The sequence below is a fragment of the Tubulanus polymorphus genome, chromosome 10, assembly GCF_964204645.1.
Source record: "Tubulanus polymorphus chromosome 10, tnTubPoly1.2, whole genome shotgun sequence".
Taxonomy (NCBI): domain Eukaryota; kingdom Metazoa; phylum Nemertea; class Palaeonemertea; order Tubulaniformes; family Tubulanidae; genus Tubulanus; species Tubulanus polymorphus.
Genome location: NC_134034.1, coordinates 12,027,898 through 12,044,324, shown reverse-complemented (window position 1 = coordinate 12,044,324; position 16,427 = coordinate 12,027,898). Strand labels below are relative to the sequence as shown.

Genomic DNA, 16,427 nt, shown 5'->3' with positions numbered 1-16,427 from the left:
AATTAACTTCATCGTCAATTAATAACCTTTAAGAGATATGTTTTCTACCCACAGATGGTGACATCTGTGCCCAGTGAATGGTATTCTCATCCATTTCAGTAATTCTAAATATTGCACGTAAAATATATACAATGATCTTGTAATTATGATAATATAACTAACTAGAGTGAGTGCGCTGCCAGCATTGAGCACACTGATCCTATAAGCAACATGGTTCTACAGATTTAAGAAACCTTGAATCATCCCCACACATTGACAAATCCAGAATTCTGCAAAGCCTTAATGATTTAATAAATCCCACGCACAAGAGATAGAGTTAAAACACACCCTGTATAGGGTATAGGCCTAAAACAATAGTTAATTATACAGTTGTCTTATCAACCCATATGGTTTGGATTTGAGCACTTTTACCTTATATGAAGATGCTGAGTTAATCTTTATCGTAGATACCTAATAAATCAATTAATGTCCTAGCTATAATCAAAATTGTCTCGGACAATAATTTATTTGGGGCTTGAAATTTCTACACGAGAAGAATTTCAAATCCGGTATAAATTTGAATTCATCATTATTTCAACTGCTAATTTTGCATCAGAGCTTTTGATACCTAATTTAACGAACCCAGAATTCCCCAAAACCTAACTGATTCAACAGATCCCTCACACATGTGGCCCAGTTAGACACAGACAACATTGCACGAAACAGTCGTCTCATCCAATGCGCTATTTTCTAAATAATTTTCACTTATATTCATTATATTGAATTAATTTTAACTAATTTTCTAGATATCTAAGCGATCCGTTAATGAGTCATCATACTAGCTACATCTTAATTATCAGTTAACAATATTTATATTTATATGGAGCCTGAAAATCTACACGAGTAGAATTTCAGATGTGGTGAATTCATCAGAAATTAAGATAAAAGCACATTTTTAGTCGTAAATTAGAAATTGCCTTATAGCCGAATTGCTATGTAATCTTTAGTTCTTTTATATCTTTTACAGTACACTGTGTATAAGGATCGAAAGACCTTGTTATGACCGGACCTCCCTGGTGCGGTGCAAGACATGATGCTGGAATATAGTTTGAAGGAGAGGGGTTAGTAAAAGAGAGCTATTAGCAAGAGGAATAAGACCTAAGTTTAGGATATCCTGTCAGATTAAGGCTCTCAATCTGACATACACAGTGAAATTGAAATATTCTCCCTTCCAAATTCAGGAATGTATTTTTGCACGTACAAATTTGTTTTATCTCCCTTCAATCGGAAGTAAATCTGCGTTAAATGAATTTGGCAATATGTATCAAAACTAATACAGCTGTATGACGACACAATAGGTTCACTTTAGATACAGATAAATAATTAATTTGCTCAGATACACATGTATCAGCTACATTTTAAATGTCAATGGACTTGAATTAAAAATAATTTCACATAACAATTGAATTAACCTTAATTGTAGATATCTAAGTAATACGTTAATGAGTAATTCATCTTAGCTATATTCTAATTGTCAGTTAATAAAATATATCTATTATGCGTCACTTGACACACAGTAGGCCTATGGCTTTTAGATATCATTTGAATCAGTAAGGTTTTGGTAAATTTTTGGCAATATTGAAGAGCATGACCAGTCGCCGTAAGTACGGCAGTTGGAAATATAAATACTGATCAGTCAAAGAGACTGATTCACTTATTATATAGATATGCTCAAATATACATATATCAGCTATATCTCAATTGCCAGTTTAATGATATTTATAATGAACCTGTATCACATATAAATTATTTCATACATAGCATATAAATAGTTTTTGATCTTACATGAAATATTAAATTCATCTTAATTGTGGATATCTAAGCCATTGGTTAATGAGCAATTTTTCCTAGCTATATATATATGATGATTGTCAGTTAAACAATAATCATAGCCCAAAACAAGGCACAGAGTATGGCTCTGGGGAATGATTTGGATTAATTAAAGCTTTCTTTATTCTAGATTTATCAAAGTGCTGAGACCTAATCACAGTTTCTAAAAGACCCGCAGTCCATAGTTTTCCCCATATATATCACACCAGATCTCGATAGAGCCCTAGACAATATTTCATACATCTTTCCCCCAGGAATTCATTAATGCAATGGGTAAAGCAGCATATAATATATACTGTAAAGTGACTGAATGTTTATAAATGACATATGTATCAATATATTATTTGTAAAAAAATCTATTAACCGACGATTAAGTTTAATTGATATATATCTTTACTAGTAAAGCCAGCCTAAATGTATATAGGGGCCCTAAAATATCTACACCTGAAGAAATTCTCGTCAAACATTATAAGATATTGAATGATTGCTAATATCTAAGTGATTGGTTAATTAGTAAATTGTCCTATCTATATATCCTGAAATATCTACGGTACATTCGGAAAATTTCACATAAGATATTGAATTTACCTTAATTGTACATACTTAAAAAATCTTTTAATCAATAACTGACCAATCTACCTTTAATTATCAGACCAAAGAATGTTCAAGGGACCTCACTCAATCATTTCATCTAATATTGTAAATACTCAAGCAATCATTGCCATAGCTATATTTCAATTTACTTTTAACAACATACCGGCCATAGAGCTTCAATAAAGTAGTGCGGAGATGGTGAGTTTGACCAGCGTCTGTATCCTCACCAGTGCCTATGCCTTCTACCCCAGATATGAAAAATCAACTTAGCTTTATGTATGTATGCATTCCTGTTGCCATGCAGGATGAGACTGCCAGGTTTGGTTGCTCAGGTCTTTTGGTGTTTGGTTCATTCAACGTGGAGTCTTTTGTGGGCACTTCTAGTGGGTAGATTTAAGATGGGCCTTTCCGGATTAACCTGAAATGAGTAAAAGAACGATATTCTGTAGTTACACAATCCTTTCTGTATCATACATTGTAATTTACACATGGATCAACTTAACTTTCAATATTGCTGAATTCAGTGTTCTTTTTTCGCCATCTTCTGTAGTCGCCTTCAGCATCTTCTTCATCTTGGGAGTCCTGAAATGAAAAAAAAAGAGAAGAGCGATGAAAACCTGGTACGGAACAAAACTAATGTTCGAAAGCTTTTCAGCTCTCCGTCGCCGGTCACATGCCGAGAACACCAGACAATGAGCCAGCCAGGAATATACTGCCCTCTACACGCCCTCACACAGAACACGAAAACCAGATTGACAAAGCCTCACATTCCCCATCTAACTGCAGGATGTACTGGGCGACGTCAGTAACTGACACACCTGTAAAATTGCACGAAACACAAATAGCGCAGTACAACCAGCTTGACCGGGTTGAGATTCAGGATCTCAACTAGCACCCAAAAGCGTGACAAGAGACTTCATCCACTGACCGAGGTTGTCACAAGGACACAATGAAACTAGCACTCACAAGCCGACGAGAGACTTCATCCACTGACCGGGGTTATCACAAGGACACAATGAAAACTAGCACTGAAACTAGAAATCAAAGAGCGTGACAGTAGAATCATCCCTCAGTCGACTCAGAATACCAGAAACAAAGAGCGTGACAGTAGAATCATCCCTCATCCGGGCGGTCACAAGGACACAATGAATGCTAGTAGCGTGACAATCCAGTATAACCATTCCATTTGTATCCCGCGCAATCCCACAGATATGCCCGTCATTGACATCACTCAGCACACTTTGTAGATAGGTGGGGGCAGTGAGGCCTCGTCATCCTAGTTTTCGTGTTCCGTATGAGGGCGTGTAGAGGGCAGAATTTCCTGACCGACTCTTTGTCTGACATCCTCGACACATGGCCGGTGAAGGAGAGCTGACGCTTTCGGACATTAGTTTTGTTCCAGCAAACGTTGAAATTCGACAGAGAAATCGGCCCTGAAAAATAAAACGGATTAAATGCTGAAAAATAGAACGGATTAATAAACACAGAACAGTACAGGACAGCACAGAGACGAACAGTAACACATAAAACATAAAGACGTCGTTCCTCAGGAAGCAGGAACAGGAGCAGGAGCGCAGCGAAAATCGCCAGGAGGAGAATCCACGGTAGCATGTTCACAGTGTGAGTGTGCAGAGGTGAATGGTCTATATGCTCGTGTACACCGTGATAAGCCGGTGACGTATTCAATAGCGCGTGTCAGAATGATATCAACAACTCTGAAAAACCGCAATTGTGTCTCTATTGTTGAATGGATTTACCTTGAATACGCGCCAGTAGCGCCAGCCGAACCTATCGTGGAACTTTAAGGCCATATAAAGTAAATTACTTGATTCTTGACTCTCGAATTTAGCGCCGCCTGGTTTTTTCAGTCTGTTGCGGTCGGCTCCAGTCAGTCGGCTCCGGTCGGTTTTTAAGGTACAGTGCGGTATAATCAAATTTGATTGGGTCTAATTTATGAATTCATCACGGCATCAAATTCAAATCGATCGATTTACAGTTTTCCGATATCCTTGAAATATTTGTCACAAGATGACTAAACCACCGCTGCTTCAATTGGGAAAATTCCAGTTAGTCAAAATAAACTACGTAGTTTTTAAATATTAAGTAGATTTCTTAGTGCTAAGAATTTTATTCGCATATCAAAACAGTATAAAACAACTGAAAAGAATTACATGTACATGAAAAAATATTCTCACAGAATTTTTGTAGAAGAATCACATTTCGACTCAGTAGAAATTAACTATAAATAGCGTGTTATGTATAAATATATCGAGGTAAAAAATCAATATTCCACACGGACGGACTAGGTTAGAATCAACAATATATATAAATAATTTCTCTAATTTGTATATGATACAGTGGACTGATCCGCCCCGCACGAGATCAGAGGCAAATGCCGAGTCTAGTGCAAATATCATCATTAAATTCAGCTGTCTGATGATGAATTATTATCAATAACTAAGAAAGTATAAAATATATAGACATTCTACTGCAAATATCATCATTAAATTCAGCTGTCTGATGATGAATTATTATCAATAACTAAGACATTCTAAACTGTGATACAGGATCAAGTTCAACAGTTCCACTCTTAAATTTCACTCAATTTAACTTAAAACGTGCAGAGAATGAACTAATTTCAACTCCTTCTCACCGACCACCGAGAAACTGGGTCATGCAGCGTAACACTTTCTATTACTATTCTCAAAAGTTATCCGGAATCAAAAGGTCCATTCCAGTAACTCATCATAATTTTCCTGAATCGTTGAAGTCATAATTTTACTGAATCGTCATCGTAATTTTTTGCCTCAAAGCCATGCCAAAGCCTCATAAGTTTAATCTTGTGTTATCATGACTTGATAGAAATTGATGTCGTTCTGTGGAACCCCTAAAATGCCAGACACTGGAACTGTCTCTTTTTTAAGGCGCTGTTCTCGTTTTTGAGACTGTTCACGTTCTGTTCAGCTCGTTTATAAGCCGGATGTTCCCGGCCGACGATCGCTTTCTGAATCTCGAATTCATTCTCGTAAAGTTCTAAAGCTTTGCGTAAGTTGGTCGCCTTATCGCCACCCGATGGTTTGATCACGTGTAGATTCCAGTGGAACTGCGCGTATAGCTGATAACAACGAGCCGTCTGTGTGTGGTTCCTGTAGAGACAGCAGACGAATTAACAACATAACAGCAATCGGAACATCACAAGCAGAAATTAATAATTATAGAATTTATTGAATTCGTAAGAACATTTACTGAAACAAACCTTCCAAAATGACTAAGTGATAGCTCCAATGCTTCGTCAAAGTATTTCTTTGGCACTTCTGAAATAGCCCAAGAAAAATAGATAATTCCACAACAAGAATACAAGTAGTAGTCAGAAATTTTTCCTTGAGCTAGTGTAGTTTGTTCAATGTTTCAACTTCATCCTAATAGTCATCTTCAGGAATACAGCACTCCTGAAGATGGCTATTACAGGGATTGGCCACTTTCCGGCCATCTACAAATCCCTAAAGTTTTCCCTGATATTTCCATATGATTTCACAAAATTCCCTGAGTGATTCGGAGAAATTTCTAGGTTTAAAATGTTACAATTCATTCATTTTTCATAGAATTAGGGACTGATAAAGAAACACGTCAATGGCATTATCAAAATTTCCTGAGTTTCCCAGGTTTTTGGTAAAATTCATCAAATTCCCCGAATTGTCCCTGATTTTTTCTAGATTTTTCTGAATCCCTGAGTTTGCCAGGTCAGTGCCCACCCTTTTTAGGATATAGTTGAAACGTCGAACCAATATCAACCCAAGGAGACATTTAGGGTATAAGGCGTGTAGTACCTATATCTGAGTGGTATTGATTCTTTTCACCGAGCATCACCAGAACGTCAACCAGCGACCGGCCGCTCTCACACGCTTCCAGAATCTTACGCGCGACCAACAAACACTTCTCACCGAGAAAATATCCGCACGCCGCTAAAACTTTACCCAACAATAGATCTTTGGACGACCGATACATCTGGAAAATCTGGAACGCGGTGAAGAACACGTTTAATATTTTACACTTGCAAAAGACAAAAAAGAGTAGTGCTAAACTGATTGAACTAGAGTTAACTAGTTGCCGAACGAGAACAACTAGAAGTCCTGCCAGAAAACCATGGTCAACCAATGGCCGGAACTAGAGTTGACTAGTTGCCAGAGAACAACTCAGGAGAGAAGTTCTGCCGGAAAACCAAGGCAACCAATGGCTAGAACTAGAGTTAACTAGTTGCCGGAAGGGTGATCCAAGGAAAACCAAAACCGGAAAACCAAAGGTCAACAATGGCCAGAACTAGAGTTAACTAGTTGCCGGCAGGGTGATTCGAGGATCGAGAACAACTAGAGTCCTGCCGGAAAGGTAACCAGTATGAAATTTGAAATCGTTGGATCGTTCTGGATACGTAACTTACCCGAGCACATTCCGTAGCGAACTGTACTCCGACATTGTGACATTGTCTATAACCAGCATCGGTGTTATAATTAAACTCCAAAGCTGAAATCAAACCACATTTCAGTAATTACAGTGATGTCATAGGGTGATTATGCGGAGGCGGCTATCGTTTCAAGCGAGGAATGTCTCTAGATTGAAATACTTGACATAATAAATAGTTATACACTAATGGAGGATCTTGATTGAGTAGATGATGTCATAGGGGATGTAGGCAACCATCAAGAAGGTTCTATAATTCTAGTTGATGATGGTCATGTCAAATTTCTAGTAGACAATTTGATGATGTCATAGGGGATTTACTGAGATAGCTATCTTTTCTAGAAGCGTATATAGATCATGTTGATGATGTCATAGGGGGACTTACGTAGGTAGCCATCGGGAAGGGTTCATAGTTCTGTCATAGGGGAATAAATTCTGGAAGAATAGCGATATGAATACTCGTACCTTGTCTTAATTTCAGCACGACTAGAGCGTAGTAAGGGTCCATTAATTCAGGGGCGTCCGAGCCGTATTTACTGACGAGTATTTGTACAACTCCAGTGAGCAATTGTTCAGCTTGAACGTACTGAGCGATATCGATGAAAAACCAACACAGTTTCACTTGAGCAGACGCGACTTGATCAACGTTGTCTACTTGTAATTCCTGTAAGAAAAACCGTTCCAAACAATTAACACCCGCTCCTTCGCTATAGAGTTCAATAAACAGTACGATGATGTCATAGGGGATAGGGTGAGGTTATTGTAATATCGCAACAATTCAATGACGTCATAGGTGGATATATGAAGCCAACGATCTTTCATATAAGTACCGGTAGTCATCTTTCAGGAAGTGTCTATAGATCAGTGAGCCAATTATGATAATAACAAACAAATTGATGATGTCATAGGAGGATTTCATAGAAGCAGCCATCTTTGTGGAGGTGTCCATAGATCAATGAGTGATATTTGATGATGTCATAGAGGGATATATGGAGCCAACCATCTTTTTAGAAGGGTCAAAGATCAATTTGATGATGATGTCATAGGGGGATTCTATGGGGGTAGCCATCATTCTGTAAGTTACTTGTACCTGTAGATATTGATTATAAGACGTAATATAAAGCTCCGGAGCCTGACTATATCCTCCGCAAATCCTCCAATATTTCATCAATTCAAATTTCCGCGATTCCGTGTATAAATTATCGAACACTTCTTTATGAAGAATGCACGATTTAAGACCTTGTTTGTCACCGATCTGAACGAGGTGGAATGGCAACTCTTCCGACTTCCTTTCCATGTCGGAACTGTAATTAAAATTTATGATGACTTATCAATGAAGACATTTTCGATATCCTTCAATACAGTTTAAAATGGATTGAAAAATGATGTTTTATTTCAACTGCCAGTGCATTCTGGTCCTTTTAAGACTTTAATCAGGTATGTACCACCAAAAATGACTGAGCCTGATGTGCTCTCAAGTCAAGTTGAAATAGACATTAGAAGTGGGGTTCAGCCAACTCCGACTATAAGTTTGAACAGCGCGGAGAATGTGTTCAGTTTCTATAGGAAACTCCAACCAGAATTACATTAACACTGGAGTATTTTAGAAAATCTACTCCAATCATTTTGGAATTAAGTAGAATTCCTTCGTTGACTCCAACTGTAAGTCCAAACTGTTCGGAGCATGAACTACAAATCCATTGTAAACTCCAATCTACAGTTTCTCCGCCTAGGAGACAATTTGTGCAGTTTTTCGTTACCTTTTAGTGAAATAGTCGACGAAACGCTTGTGCCAGAATTTCTTCGCGTCGCTCGATTTCAGGAACAGATCGCGTACGATCCTGCTCACCGATTGGTGAAAAAAATTCAGACGACCTTCACCTAAACTGCCGCTCGGTTGCAGGAACGGGCGCAACGCGAAAAATATCGGAGACCACTGAAACGGAGAAAGAGAAAGAGAGAGAAAGAGGTGAAACTGAAGAAGAGCTAAACCTGATTCAAACTGCGACTGGCAAAATTGATGTGAAACATGAAATCAGAAGAATTCAGTAAAACCCACTTGATTACACTTTCAATCTAATCCCGATATAAATGTTCAGAAAAATAAGGGACTGGTTGGAATTAACTGGTGGACAAATACCGTGGTTGTAACACAAAATTAGTTGTCACTATTTCAACTATCCACCGGTTCACTTTGACTAACTTTATGAGCAAATTCAATCAGTATTTCTCATGGATCTGAGTCATAAGCACAGGGTCTACTCCATTTCTGAAGTCGTAATATTGTTTCCTGAACTACGTTTCTAGTTTCTCATAAATGCATGCAACATGGGGAAACTTGGAAACATGTTTCCCTCTCCTGCTCCCCTGCGTGGTGTGTGTTGGGCTTTTAGGGCCTATGCTCATAAGTTAACTTAGAATGTGAATGTAGGTTGTGAGACTAAAATATGATGACGAATTCGATAAAGTACAAACCTTTCCCATCGGTAATTTATCGAATTCGGACTTCGTCGCGGGTGAATTCGGTAACAAAGGGGAATAGACCAACATCTCGATCAATTCCGTTTCTAGTAATCCCCATTTAGAGGTTTCCAGTAAACACAACGTAGCTATAACGAGTTCCCCGATCTCTGACGCTATACGACCGATAACCTGTGCGAGAAAAATAGGTTTCTCAAAATTACCGCAACAATACATCTGATGAAATTACATTTTTGTGAACAGTTTAATTTCAGAGGCCAGTTTTTTAATTGGGGAGGCAAAATAACCTCTATTGAAACCATAGAGTTACTGTACCACTTAACACGACAATAATTTAACTATGAGTCTATAACCTCTGAGACTCAACACCAAAAGTGGTCTTTCCTGGTCTTAAGTTGTTAGATGGCTATAGTACTAAGATATGGTCTTAGACTGGTCTTAGGTTTAAGTCCTTATGATGCAACTGGCCCATTTAGGTTATGGTAGTTGTAAGTCTAACATTTCTGCTTAACATTTTCTTATGAATTGAAAATGAGTGCAACTAAATTTTCGTTCGAACCACCTTCCTCCATGCTACAGGCCTGTATATAATGAATTGTTCGTTGGTCGTACCTGTTTCATCAGTCCGTTCAGATCGTTAGGAAATGATTTGATCATCGAATCGACTTTTTCGAACAATCCAAAAACTCTCAACTCTTCGACGGCTACTGCTAAATACAACGGTCTCCCGGCCTCTGATTTCATTACCAAGTTATTCAACTGTAAAATTAGCAGAAATATCATGAATCTTCACAGAATAGAGATGAGGACTATATGTTTCACTGAGCGAATCGAGGATTTCGGCTGTGGCAAGATCCACTAGGTGTCGCTAATGTGCAGTCGGACATGAATTACTGCGAAAATAGAGGATTCCACGTGTGGCGAGTGAGGATCAACCGGCAGTCGCTAGTGAGCAATAGGACAATGATGCTGGCTTTCCTCTCAGATTCGATCAAAATCTATCCATACCTTTTCAAGCTTAATCGACGATAAGCGAAAAATGATGAACTTAACTTGAACCTTTAAGATCAATCCGAGTGCATCAAGAAATGTGTTTCTGATGTGGGAGGCAAAATGTCCAGAACCCAGTTCCACAGTTGTGAGTTAGAGTTAACTCTGAGTTAAAGTTAGTTAATTTCCAATGAGTTAACTCAGAGTCTACTCTTAACTCAGAACTGTGGAACTGGACCCTGATGAAAATGAACTAAACATCGATAAGTTGGATTGATTCAATGAAATAGCTGGTAGCATCAGATACCCTCAAAACTGTGAAAAATAGTGCAGAAACTGATTCTCATACCCGAGACACATTTTCTCACAAAGCCGAAAAAACCAAATGAGTTTTTTTTAGAGTAATTACGGTAACTACCTGCGTTTCGTCGAGTTTTTTCCCGAATTCTAGTAGAGTATTTACGACAATCTCCTTCCGACTCGCGACGTCCAACGACTCGATGTCGACGACGTTTTCAATCTGGTTTAACGAATAGATATCCAACGTACTGGTACTGACTATAACGCGGATATTTTTCGGTAATTCCCGCGGCAACCAGTTCAAATCCGATGAAATTTCTACGTAAAATAATATTGAACATTAATGTAAGGCACGAGAAATTGAGATTGATATTTTAACAAACGGCTGAGACAGTATCGCTTAGAACTGATTTACACTTATTAGGCTCTTAACGCAAGGAGCAATCTGTAGCCTCCATCTATTACATCACCACACTTTCAAAAACTTCACACGTGTTCAGTACTTTGCCTTAGACATTTTTACTACAAACACCAGGGGCCGGTTGCATAGTCATGGCTTTGACTTAAGACCAACTTGGTTCTATAGCCAATCCAACAACTTCAACTAACGAGACCAGTCTTACGATTTGAGACCACTTTTGGACTTAAGTCACGACTGTGTAACCGGCCCCAGACATTAGACATTTTATCAGCATGCAATGAAAGATTGATTTAACATGCGTTTAGTACTACACCAAAGACATTTTTAATTGAAAATGAACTACAAACACCAGTCATTAGACATTTTATCAGAACGTTTTCCAAAACTGATCCTCCACACTTCATACTAATGAAAGGTTTGATCCAGGCTGCAGATTGGTACCAGTATTAGGGTTAAAATCTTCAGTTGTGAACTGCTGTAACAATTGAGGAAGCGCTGTAAAAAACTAGCAGGTTCACTCATACCTTGCATGTCCAGTTGATCGACAGCATCGATAACGATAATCAGTTTTTTCTTCATTTTCGAAACGGACGCATGTTTCAAAATCAGGTACATCGACGAATTCAGATCGCCCGTGTCACCAGGGGGCGTTTCATTCGGTAATATCTCCGCCCACATTCTCGTCATTAGCTGGGTTAACGACATCGACCCCGGCGGTGAACCGACGAAATGGAAAAAAACCTGAAAAATTTTGAAGAATTTGAAATTGAAAGTGGTTTCGGCAGAACCCACGATCACTGAAAGAAACTACAGCAGAACTCAGTTAATTCATCAGACTATTCAATCTGGATGTTAATTTACTTTGGTCCATTGAACCAGATAGCATTTAAATTGTGCCATTCACAATTCAGATTTGACTTGATTTGCATAAAATCCGGGCAGTACCAAGTGACTTCTACTGTTAAGGAATTATCCTGACATTGTGATTCAAATACATACAATACAATGAACAATGTACAATGAACCATAATGAAACTGAAGTTTCTTTCAATTGTGTTTCCATTCTATGAATAGATGGATAGTTTACAAGTAAATGTCTTAGGAACAAATTGTAGTCACATTTAACTGACACCAGAGACAGAGATTTTGTCCACAGACTTACGTGATTTTTATTGTTTTTGAGATATTGTTGAGTTGTATACGAAAGTACCGCGCTCTTTCCAGCTCCCGGACTACCGGCGATAACTAGCGGATTCGATACACCATCAACGCTTCCTTCTACATAGCCGTTTATCCGTTTGATTATATCACCTCGACCTAAAACAACCTGCATACGCAAAACGAAATATATATGATAGCTTGAAAATGAGATCAAAGAAGCACACTGCTTACATCAAGAAGCACACTGCTTACATCAAGAAGCACACTGCTTACACTGAGAAGCACACTGCTTACACTGAGAAGCACACTGCTTACACTGAGAAGCACACATATCAAGAACCACACTGCTTACACTGAGAAGCACACTGCTTCCATTAAAGGAGCACACTGCTTACACTAAGAAGCACACTGCTTACACAGAGAAGCACACTGCTTACACTAAGAAGCACACTGCTTACATCAAGAAGCACACTGCTTACATCAAAAAGCACACTGCTTACATCAAGAAGCACCATGCTTACATCAAGAAGCACACTGCTTACATCAAAAAGCACACTGCTTACACTAAGAAGCACACTGCTTACATCAAGAAGCACATGGCTTACATCAAAAAGCACACTGCTTACACTGTGTCGGGAATTCCTTGGTAACCAATTGAACGAGGAACTGATTCAGGTTTCAAACGATAGAAGATATTCATTTACAGCTATATACATCCAGAATACGTCGGGACAGCTTGCGTGTCTCTTTCATACTAACGGTATTTTAAAACAGTTTCAGCCCTATTCAGCCTACTGTGACACTCACTGAGAAGCACACTGCTTACATCAAGAAGCACACTGCACATTATTTACCTGAGAACATTGAACCATGAATATTTCATGTTGTTTATACTGTTGCGTAATGAAATCGTCAGCTCCGTCTAACGGTGGATACTGATAATTTAAACGCTGTTTGAAGAACGTCAACACAATCTCAGCGAGTTCATCGAGCTCGGTTAATTGAAACGGATCCTTACTCGCGACGTGACAACGGTAATTATAAACCTGCTTCGGGAAATATTCGGTCAATTTATCTAGAAAATAATCAACAAATTTCAATAATTATACCTTTCATTCTTCTCTGGCACCCGAGATCAGTAGTGAGGCAGTAGTTTATAATGCAAAATGAAAATAATTTGACATCAAAAATATAAATGTTATCAAAAACAAACTAGAAATTAATTCGATTTTGAGGATATTTTACACTGAAGAAGGGTGGAACGGTAGTAACCACCCTGAATATTTCTAGCATTTTAAACTTTTGAGTCTTTCAACAATTGTGGGATTTTACACTAATTGTTTCATCACAGATATCGTGATCTTCCCGATTCAGAATAACTCCTATGTGATATTTTCAGAGTTGTTGAAACGGTAGTAACTACTCTCATTATAGTCGAAATAAGATCTGCTAGATTTACCCTTTAGAACTGCTATCGACTTCTTTTTATCTTGGCTCGATTCGAACACAATTTTCTGTTGTTTTCCGCTGTCTTTCATCGAGTTCAGACATTCCGGTTTACGCAGACAAATCAACGCCTGCAATAGAATACAATCTCCAGGCTAAAAAAATGTATGCTTTGTTTCTCATTTCTGCTTAGCTAAAAAGTTGACCCGGCCGGCCGCCTATCTACCCTGTACATTACTCTTTTTTTAAGATTGTGATCAAGCTAATAATAAGAGACGCAGCAGTTATAGAAATGAACTGATTAAAAGTTCTATCGCAGTTCTCGAAATGACACGCCGGATCAGCAGAAACAAGGTGTCTTTTTTTAGGCCCAACTTGTAGAGTATGCATGCTGCTTCTCTCACAAAGACACAATCTTAAGTTTTACTGTGCGTTTTGCATCATTTCCCACAAATTGCAACCACTTACATTAGGATTGTGATCCCAGAATGCACCGGTCATCACTTCCCAAGCGGTTATCGATAAACCGGGAACGTACTTATACCTGAAAAATAATACCAGACACAATTCCAGAAAATCGAAATATCGTCATTTTCTACTCGAAACATTTTAAGGCAAGTCAATGATTTACTTACGTTTTTTGTAAATCGTCGGGTATCTCATGATTTTCTGGAACCCAGCCGTAACGTTCCGACAATAAACCCAAAAAATATGGCTGTCCGTTTTCTTTTCCGCACCTGAAATTCGATTTAAGGATTAACATAAGGGGCTTTTATGGCTATTTCCTAGTCAATTTCCGATCAATTTCAAAAGCAATTTGATGATGTCATTAGGGGAATGTAGAGGCAGACATCTTTTCACGAAGGGTCTACAGATCAATTAACTAGGCAATTCGATAATGTCATCAAGGTGGCCATTTATTCCCTGACATGTATGTTGTTTTCCCTGATTTGATCTGCTAAGAATTCAATCAATTAACACAGTCAAATACGTAATACATAGACAAAAACTGTTTGATTTTATGCACGATCTAACAATCTCAACAAATTTCACCGTCTTTTCCTTGATTTCTAGCTTTTTGCAAAATTCCTTGACTTTTAGAGAGAGAAAAAATTTCCCTGACTTGTACCCGATTTCAGTCATAGGTGGATTTTACAGAGGCAGACGTCTTTACCTGTCTATTTCGGCCAAACAAGTACCGAGCACTTGTCGACTGTCGGCATTTTTCGGAATTCCCCAACGCAGGTCGCATTCGATCAGACGTAGTTTACGTTTTTCGCACCAGGCACGCAGTTGCGGAAAAACGCGTTTCACCAACAATTCGCGCTCGTTTTGCATGTCGCGGAACGTGCTCGATACGAACAGACGAACTGTCTTCCACGTCTTCCTCTGAAAAAAAATAAATCATAAATAAATCAATGCCGACTTAAAAATATCGAAGAATGAATAGTTCAATCACCAATTGCGGGTTTTGCTCATCTGAAATACTGAGATTAACATCAGTTATCATTACTCATTCAAGTCTTTAACTAGTATTCTTAAGAACAACATGACTCCAAAAATTCAAATTCCCTGATTGAATCATAAGATATCCTCAGTGAGGGCTGTTTCTTATCGAGAGGTTCCTTGTGCCACTCGTCACCAGCAAAAACAACAAGACACCAAAAATTCAAATTCCCTGATTAAATTATAAGATATCCTCAGTGAGGGCTGTTTCTTATCAAGAGGTTCCTTGTGTCACTCGTCACCAGCAAGAACAACAAGACACCAAAAATTCAAATTCCCTGATTAAATTACGAGATATCCTCAATGGGGTCTATTTCTTATCAAAAGGTTCCTTGTGTTACTCATCACGACCAAGAACAACAAGACACCAAAAATTCAAATTTCCTAATTTTCCCCTCTCTGTTAGAACCCTGTCAAATGAGGACGACTTTTCACGAATGAAATTACCTTTTTATCGGGTTGAACGCGTAGCGGTTTTTTCGAGCAGATTTTCGGTACGATATTCCACCAGTCGGCGTCGTCGGGCACACGCGACAAAAACCGTTCGATGTCCATTTTCCGCCACGAATCAGTGGCCATTTTAATGCGCGCCAACAACGCGTCGGTCTGTTCGGCCACGTAATCCTCGCCGTAGACTTGTTTCTTCCATTCTAAACTGCGTCCCTCGTTCGTCGCGAGGTGGTACGAGATGTCGCGAAGGTCGTAGGTTTTTATGTCGGAACGCGAATCCTGCGTATTCGAAACGGAGCTCGCTCGCGATGAATTAACCCTTCGTCCTCCGACCACTACAGCTTCCGATGAGCTGCCGCAACCCATTATCACTCGCAGTTCCAGTGACTAGAAGCTTAATTAGTTTAAATCCTGCATATCTAGCTCGCCATGAGCTGGTTGAATGAAAATATGATGCTAAATAAGTGGGGGCCTGATAAATGAGATTGCCATACCATGCATCTTGTCTCCCCACACCACTAGCCAAAGCAAAAGCAATGTGGTTTTTTCTCACTTAGAAATTAGAAAATTTGGTAAAACCCGGCTTTTGATTTGATTTGCACCTCTGTACTCCAGTCCCAGTCCCAGACCGCTCGCTCGTGGAGTAAGGCTAAAAAATCTAGGTTTTAAGTATCTTTCTAAATACTGAAACGGATAATCTATATTTTCATCGGTTGTGAAATTGTGTTGTTTACATGGAACGTCAAGCGGCACT

At 38.8% G+C, this 16,427-nt stretch overlaps 1 protein-coding gene across 1 annotated transcript; it reads right to left on the bottom strand.

Moving 5' to 3' along the window:
* Nucleotides 1–4,597: 4,597 nt before the first annotated feature.
* On the bottom strand, nt 4,598–16,427 carry LOC141911837 (TPR repeat-containing protein DDB_G0287407-like). The gene is made up of 18 exons (XM_074802902.1): nt 15,671–16,427; nt 14,892–15,106; nt 14,353–14,454; nt 14,186–14,261; nt 13,731–13,848; nt 13,126–13,346; nt 12,273–12,437; nt 11,635–11,851; nt 10,808–11,007; nt 10,012–10,158; nt 9,394–9,570; nt 8,679–8,854; nt 8,009–8,222; nt 7,384–7,582; nt 6,899–6,981; nt 6,291–6,477; nt 5,720–5,777; nt 4,598–5,609 (listed from the first exon to the last, which is right to left on the bottom strand). Exons 1-18 carry the CDS (start codon nt 16,037–16,039, stop codon nt 5,351–5,353), a joined length of 3,183 nt encoding a protein of 1,060 aa, XP_074659003.1. The 5' UTR covers nt 16,040–16,427; the 3' UTR covers nt 4,598–5,350.

Coding starts and splice junctions, on each gene's coding strand:
- LOC141911837 (XM_074802902.1), bottom strand. CDS start 16,039: ATGGGTTGCGGCAGCTCATCGGAAGCTGTAGTGGTCGGAGGACGAAGG. Junction 15,107..15,670: donor GCGTTCAACCCGATAAAAAG/GTAATTTCATTC, acceptor ATTTTTTTTCAG/AGGAAGACGTGGAAGACAGT. Junction 6,478..6,898: donor TCGCTACGGAATGTGCTCGG/GTAAGTTACGTA, acceptor ACCGCGTTCCAG/ATTTTCCAGATGTATCGGTC.